At 30.1% G+C, this 8,593-nt stretch overlaps 1 protein-coding gene across 1 annotated transcript; it reads right to left on the reverse strand.

Annotated features, from left to right (window-relative positions):
• Nucleotides 1–6,153: 6,153 nt before the first annotated feature.
• LOC133672319 (alkane hydroxylase MAH1-like) lies at nucleotides 6,154–8,044 on the reverse strand. Its single transcript, XM_062092701.1, has one exon. It carries the CDS (start codon nucleotides 7,923–7,925, stop codon nucleotides 6,384–6,386), a length of 1,542 nt encoding a protein of 513 aa, XP_061948685.1. The 5' UTR covers nucleotides 7,926–8,044; the 3' UTR covers nucleotides 6,154–6,383.
• Between the last annotated feature and the right edge of the window lie 549 nt (nucleotides 8,045–8,593).

The raw sequence follows: 8,593 nt of genomic DNA on the forward strand, positions 1-8,593 counted from the left end.
AAAAATAATGAATAAGGAATGAAAAATTCTTACTTTAATGGCATGCTTAATTTCAGAGTTAACTTAATAATTTTTTTTTGAAACAGATTCAATTTGTAATGAATATTATTGAACTTTATTTTCTTGTTTTTGATGTTTAATAATTGTTTTTTGCATAATTAATTTTTTTACTATTAATTTATATAATTTTATATTATTTATTCTAAATAAGTTTTTTAAAAATATTTAAAAATAATCATCGAGGGATTTACAGACATACTGTACCCGTCGACATTTGACCCAATATCACTGACACATTTATAGACGAACTTTTTTCGTCGGCATGTCACAATAGCTTTCACAATCACCGACGAATTTCCAGACGGATAAATTCTGTCGGAATTTCACCACTCACCGAAAAATTTAAAGAGGGATATAGTTCGTCTGCATTTAATTGGGAGCTAAAAAATATTTATTGGATATGCCACTATCACCAACGAAATACATCCGTCGGTATATTTCAAGCGGAAAATTTTTTTTTGCTCGCAATTTTCGTTTGTAAAACCATCAGAAATTGTTTTTTTTATCGATTGACTTAGCGATGGAATTAGGGGAAAGCCGACGGACGTTTTCTGTCGGTGATTTCATCAGTAAAAAATTTATCGACGAACTCTGAATCACAGACCGATAGAATATTTCTGTCGGTAAAACTGTGAAATCTTGTAGTGACCTAACCCATATATCATATACAACCTATTTTGTATAAATATCTTCTCTCTCTCTCTCTCTCTCTTCATTTTTTTCTCTCATCATTTTGTCATCTACCTCTCAGCCAATTACAACAGTATCTAAATCGTGTGGGGGAATCATTGTTCCCCCACACACATTTCACTGTGGATTACAACAGTCATCCACAGTGATTCTTCTCCCTGTTTCTTTTTTTGCTAACTTTTTCATGTTTTCTTCTTTTTTTTCGTTATTTTTCCTTTTTTTCAATTTTTTTTTTTCAACTTTCCTATTTTTTCTTTTTTTTTCTCATTTATTTTTTTTTCAAAATTATTTTTTTTTATTTTACCTTTTAAATATTGACCTGGTTAAAATTTTTGCTTTGTAATTTTTTTCTTTAAAATACTGTGAATTGCTGCGATGTTTTTCCACATAGTTTTTCTATTTTATTTCTTTATTTTTCAAAATTATATTTGTTGATTTTTTTTTAATATTGAGCTGATTGAGAATTTGGTTTTGTAATTTTTTTTCTTTAAAACATTGTTGATTGCTACAGTGTTTCTCCGCATGGTTTTTTCTCTCCAAAATTATTTTTTTTATTTTATTTTTTAATATTGAGGTGGTTAAAAATTACAATTACAATATTTTAGGAAAGCACTGTAACTTTTTTTGAAAATTACTATTGATTGCTACAGTGTTTTTTCCCACATGGTTTTTTTTATAATGTTTTTTTCTAAAATTATCTTTGTCAATTTTATTTTTTAAATATTAAGCTGGTTAAGAATTGCAATTATAAGTAAATACAAGTTTTTCCTCACAAAACACTATGGATTGATACAGTTTTTCCTCACATGGTTTTCTTCCAGTTTCTTTTGTGTTTTCTTTTTTTGTGATATTTTTTTTCAAAATTATCTTCGTTGATTTTATTTTTTTTAATATTGAGTTGGTTAGAATTTAACTTTGTAATAAAGCTTAATCATGTGGGGAAAACATTGTAGCTTTGCTCATAAAACATTGTAGATTGCTACAGTGTCTCTCTGCATGGTTTTTTTTTTTATATAATTTTTTTCAAATTATCTTTTTTAATTTTATTTTTTCAATATTGAGTTGTTTGTAAATTATAATTACAAGTCATTACAAATAAGGCTAAATCATGTAGGGAAGCACTGTAGCTTTCATCACAAAACACTGTGAATTGCTACAGTGTTTCCAACATGATTTTTTTTTTGGTGTTTGTTTTGTTATTTTTTTTTAATATTGAGCTGATTAAGAATTTAGCTTTGTAATTTTTTTCTTTAAAACACTGTGAATTGTTGCAGTGTTTTTCCATGTGATTTGTTTATGATTTTTTCCAAAATTATCTTTGTCGATTTTTTTTTTGAATATTGAGTTGGTTAAGAATTATAATTACAATAAAACTAAATCATATGAGGAAAGCGTTGCAGTTTTTCTCACAAAACACTATAGATTGCTACAATATTTCTCTAAATGTTTTTTTATTTTATTTTTTTGGGAAAAGCGCTATAGTTTTCCTCACAAAACATTGTTAATTGCTACAATGTTTTTTCTCATGGGTTTTTTTCCTTCCAAAATTATCTTTGTTGGTGTTTTTTTTTTAATATTAAGTTGGTAGAGAATTTAGCTTTGTAATTTTTTTCTTTTTATTAACTGAAAAGTTAAATCATGTGGCGAAAGCACTGTATTTTTCCTCACAAAACACGGTAAATTGCTACAAATCATTTTGTTCAGTCTCTAAGTTTTTGATCACCATCATACCTTTAATTTCTATTACTTATCTAGCGCTGGTTCACAATTATAACGCTATCAAGTGCATTTATTTTATAAGCCCGCGGCAGCGCGCGGACATGTCATCTCGTATATCCTAAACCTAAGCGACAATCTCCTTAAGCCATTGTTTTAACAAACTAAAGCTACGAATCCCTTCATCTTATTCTTATAACCAAAAACCCTAACTTGATTTCAACAAATCTCCATCATACCCCTGCCAATTGAACATTAAAAAAAAATTCAAAACCCTAATTGTAAACTCTCTCTCAAGTCAGATCTCTCTCTCTCTCCTCTCTCTATCTCTCTTTCAATTTGTTTATTTTAACATAACACCTAATTGCTTTTTTGTTTCTCTTTTAAATCTATATGTTGATATATATATTTTTTTAACTTTCTTTAATGTTTGATTGCAGGTTATAGACAAATAAGCATGAGAGAGTGCAAAGGTGGAGGGCAACACATTCAAGGTAGCTTAGTCAGAGGATCTAAGATTTTGCGATTAGGTTTGTTTATAGCTTCTACTCTATTGAATCTAAAATGTTTCTTTCTTTTTCCACTCTTTTTACAACAACAAAAAGATGATATTTTCATAGAGAATTAATGCAAAACATAATACATCTCAAATGTCGATTCACTTATTATATTTAATATACATTCTTCTCTCTTAAAAAAACAACACACTCATCTTATGTTACTCTAGCATAGTCCTTTCATTGTTATTGAGAAATCAAATTATCCAACATTCAATTTTTTATTAACAAATGCTAATGTTAATGATGGTAAAATCTTTGGTTTAGTGTGAGTTTGACATTATTTGATTGTTGATTTATTGAGTCAAAATCTTCTAATTAAGTTCAACCCATGAAAATTAGCAATATAAGTTCACTCATGGATATCTGTAATCTCCATAAAAACTTTAACACAACCTAATATATCCAACTTGCTTGGATAAAAAAAAAGTTGAATGATTCGGGTTTTGAATTTGTAAAATATTAGAAATAAGGTTGGATATAATTATGAGCTCAAACTCGACCTAACTATATCAATGAAAACCTCTAATTTTCTTGAATAAAATGAAAGCAAATTCCTAAACAGGACTAAATGCTTTAGAGTTGGGAATGCGATATTTTTCTTTTGGGTCTTAAGGGTAGGAATTTGTTAATTTTTATACTTTGCTTTAATTTGGTTAAAAGAGCAACTACTTTGTTTTAATTCAAAACTAGTAAGGTAATTTCTTTTAAAAATAATGTGTTTCTCTGAAAAGTAAAGTATTGGCAAAACTCTCATTTTATTTTAGACCAACTGCTACAATTTGATGTTTTTTAGGTGTTTTTTTATGATTTTAATATGCTAATGTCAAAAATAAATAAAAAAATTATTTTGATACATTTTCAATTAAAAAGCATTATGCACGATATTACCAAACACATACGTAATCAACATGGTCAAGATTAGCCCAACCATCATACTTTCTAACACTACAAGATTTAACAGTTTTACCGACATAATTTTTTCGTCGGTGTAAGACACATATTCCATCAGTAATTATATTACCAACGGAATTAAAGACGGAAATGATCCGTCGGTGAATCGTTCGTTTGTAATGTTTTGTCCGTCGGTAAATCCGTTGGTAATAGAATTACCGACGGATTTACTGACGGAATAGACGTGTCGGTAATAATTTTTTTATTACCAACGGAATTACCGAGGGATTTACCGACGGAATTACCGACGGAAATTCCGTCGGTAATTATTGAAAAACATTTTAAAAAAAAATTATTTTATAAAATTATAAAATAATTAAATAAACATAAATTAACACTGTATAATATATACTCAAAATGCTTGGAAAAAAGAATAAGAAAATCAATTCAAACAAATTTGCAATAAAAAAATAAAATAAAAAAATAAATTCAACTAAAAAAATTCATATGAAAAAAATGAAGTTGCAATTGCTAAAAATTTTAAAATCCTATAAATAAATCTACTAAAAATTGATCTCATATGAAAAAAAAATCTCACAACAACATTTATACAATTATTAAGAACAAAAACAATTAAAAATAAAAAAAACAAATATAGTGAAAAAAATCATGAAAAAAGAAGAAAAAAGAAAAATCTTACCTTAATGTAGTTGCAAGTGAAGCTAAGGAGAGAAAAAAAATTTCATTAAGCATATTAATTAAAAAAAAAACTAAGAGGATAAAAGAAGAAAGAAGAAGAAGACATACCCAAGCATGAAGGAAAAGAGAAGGAGATGAGGAGAGAAAAGAAGATAAAGAAATAGATAAGAAATTATGTTTTTTACATAAGTGAAGAAGAAGAAGAAGACATACCTTAATGATGTTTTTTACATATAATGAAGAAGAAGAAGAATAAGAAGTAGAAGAACAAGAAGAAGAAGAATAATAATAAGAAACGAGTCTGTCTCTTATGAAATAAGGGCATTCAGGTTTTTTATTGGGACGCTTTATCGACGGATAATTAAATATTAATATTTTTTAATTATTCCGTCAGTAATTCCATCGGTAATATTTAATTTAAATTTTCAATTTCGTAAATTTTTTTCAGAAACCACCAAAAAATTACCGATGATTTTTCAATCCGTCGGTAATTCCGTCATTAATATTTAAATGAAAATTTTAAATTAATTGAATTTTTTCAGAAAATCACTAAATAACACCGACGACTTTTAAATCCGTCGGTGATTTACTCTCTGGAAAATACCGATGGAATTTTCTGTCGGTGATTCCCTTTGTAATTAACATGATGAACAGTGTTCACAATTTACCAACAAATTTACCGACGAAATCACCGACGGAATAAATTCTGTCGGTAATTCCTTTGGTAAAAATGACACGTTATTATTTTTTTTTGCTTTGTTTTTATTTTTTTTCCCACGGTAATTCCCTCGGTATATACCAAGGGAATATTTCTGTTGGTAAAATCTCTCGGAAATTTACCGACGGAAATATTCCCTCGGTATTTCCGTTTGTATTTATCAATTTTCTGGTAGTGTAAATATGGATGACCATTTAATTTGAATTCGATAAATACGTACTACCCTGAATCAACCTGAATGAGTTGGTACTTTTTGGATAGTTATCTTAATTAATAAGTAATGTATATGGTATGAATATTGTCAAACACAACCCGAAACTTGGCGTGAAACCAGTCCAAATCTGACTCAAAATAAATATTATATTATATAGATATATTTGCATAACATTTAGATTTTTGTTTCTATACAATATAATATATATTATCTTAATATTAACATAAAACACAAATATATGTATAATATTTATAATTTTATCATTTAATATATATATATTCTTTTTTTTATTGAATATTGAATAATACTCAGATAATGAATACTTGTATGATACCAAAGACCAATAGATAGTTTATAAATATCTAAAGTTTTTACTTGAAATAAGATATAAATATAAAAAAATCTCAACCGTGAATAGTCATTGTCATCCCTATTTTTAAATGATTAATAATTATTGCTCAGTGTTTCATCCAATTTTTCTCATATTTAGCACCAAAGAAAATCAAGTGCGCATATCTACCAGTTAGGTTAACTAGAGACATTAATATTTCAAAATCGCATAGTTGAAGAAGTTTATTCACGTTACACAAGTAAGCGTGGAAGAGTTATTTAGTTCTCATAAAATTATTTTATTGCCATGATCAATATTATTTTAATAACATATTGATAACATAAGCCCTTCAGATACAATTATTTGCGGAGGAGCAAGAAATAAGCTTACACTTGCAGGCACAAACTCTGGAATCAAAGTCCAGAATCGGGCATGCATAATTAAACACAATAGCCACAGGAATTTAAACACAACTCCAATCACGGAAAACTACCTATTCAGATTTCAGATCCATTTCCTTGAAAGACTGACCTTTAAGCCATGCTTCATATGAAGAATGATGGAGCTACTAGGAGCCACAGGGTGGCCTTCCACCACGTGAACTTGGTAGTTGTGGATTATAGCAGCTGCTACTGCCTTCATTTGAGTGAAAGCAACACCTCTCCCCAAACAAGTCCTTGGACCAGCATTGAAAGCTAAAAACTTGTATGAGGGTTCATGTTTGATCTTTCCACTGTCAGAGATCCACCTTTCTGGCTTAAATTCTAAGCAATCTGGTCCCCATATTGATGTCATCCTTCCCATCACATACACGGAAAATAGCACCATCATGTTCGGACCGACACGGTGCCCCGATGGAAGGACATCTGACTTTAGAGGTTCCTTATGCTGGAATGGGACAGGTGGATAAAGCCTTAACGTTTCACACAGGGCCCCATGGAGATAAACTAAATTGCTTAGCTCTTGTGTGCTAAATAGCCTCCAATTCTCCCTTTCTTCTGCTGGCATGGTTGCTTTTAACTCTTGTCTAATCTTGCTTTCTACTTGAGGATTCTGAGAAACAAGCCAGAAAAACCAAGTAAGAGCAGAGCTAGTGGTGTCTCTCCCTGCTAGAAAGAAATTTACAATGGTGTCTCTTAGAAATTTGTCGTCTGTTTTTAATCCCATGATTTCAGGATGACTCATGTATGACGTTAACAAGTCAACACCATCTTCATCTTCTATCGTTGTGGTTTTCTTGCTGAGTTTTTCCCTTTTCCTTGATATATATTCTGCTACCATATGATCCAGCGTTTGCCAAGCTTCTTTCAGTTTCTGCTCTTGTCCAAACCCTAGCCACCTTTGTAGCTTCAAAAATATTTCTGGCCAGAGATGCCTATAAAATATTGCTTCTTCAGCATTATCCATTGCCTTTGAGAATTCAACTTGAGGGAATTCAATGGAGAGGCATCCTGGGTCATACCCAGTTACCAGTATGGAAGTGATATCAAATGTAAACCTTTGGAACACATCTTGTAAGTCTACCACTGAGCCTTGCTTAGCCACATGCTCAAGGACTGGAATGAGCCCTTTCTCCACCTTATTCCAGCTACTCTTCACCAAGAACCTCTGAAACTGCTGGTGATTAATCAACACGTGAGCAAGTTTCCTCTGATTCTTCCACAAGTGTGAATCAGCATTGAAAATACCATCTCCAAGAATATCAAATATTCTAGAGAACATAGACCCCTTTGGAAAGTTTGAGAAGTTTGAGCTCATTATGTAATGTATGTTGGCTGGATCCACAGTGTTCAAGACGTTAGGGCTAAAAAACCAGAGGCTTTTGTATATAAAACTGCCCCCACTTAGCTGTATAACCTCTGCGATCCTTTCATATGGCCGGTGGAGGTTCCGGATAGAATCTGGCAGCATTCCTACAAGCGGCCAGTTCCTCGGCAGCCTCTTTTTTTTGTTGCTGAAACAGCAAAAGATGGCCACGGCAACAATTGCTAAGAAGATTTCAAGAAGCCCTAGTGATGCCATTGAAAGTGTCCCACAAGCTATCATTTATAGAGTCCTGATGCACTGAGTGCACATATATAGTATTTATTTTGGAATTTTCTTCTAGCCACCCAGACATTTGTTGTGATTAAACGCGCATGCTAACTTTCTCAATTAGGATTAAATTTCAAATCTCATTTTAGTTTTGAATTCAATGATTTGGATTAGGTAATAAATACAACAATAAGTTTAGTTTCCAAAATTTTCCAATGACTAAATCATATTTAATGAGTCATGTTTTAAATTGTGTCATCAGTTTAGAATTTAATGAATTGGATTAAAAAATAAAGATAAAATAATAAGGAATTAAGTTTTTGTTTCCTTTTTTATTGAATTAAATGTTTTGCATTAGACAAACAAATAAAATAATTAGTAGTTAAATTGTTGTCATTTTTAACTTAAAATAAATCATATCCATTTAATTTGAATCAATAATTTAGATTTAATTAAGAGCACGGTAGAGAGGAATTTAAGCCCCGTTCATATGTGAGTTGATCAGAGGATACCTTCACCATCGAAGGAAAAAAACAAACATTATCACATATGATGGTAGAAAATTATTGTTTCTTTAAAAAATTCAATAATATATATATATTGACACGTTCTTTTATTCTTTTTGAAATTAAATTGAAATCCTACCGGCAGCGGGTTATAAAACTGGTTTATATATTAAA

The sequence above is a fragment of the Populus nigra genome, chromosome 14 (assembly GCF_951802175.1).
Source record: "Populus nigra chromosome 14, ddPopNigr1.1, whole genome shotgun sequence".
Taxonomy (NCBI): domain Eukaryota; kingdom Viridiplantae; phylum Streptophyta; class Magnoliopsida; order Malpighiales; family Salicaceae; genus Populus; species Populus nigra.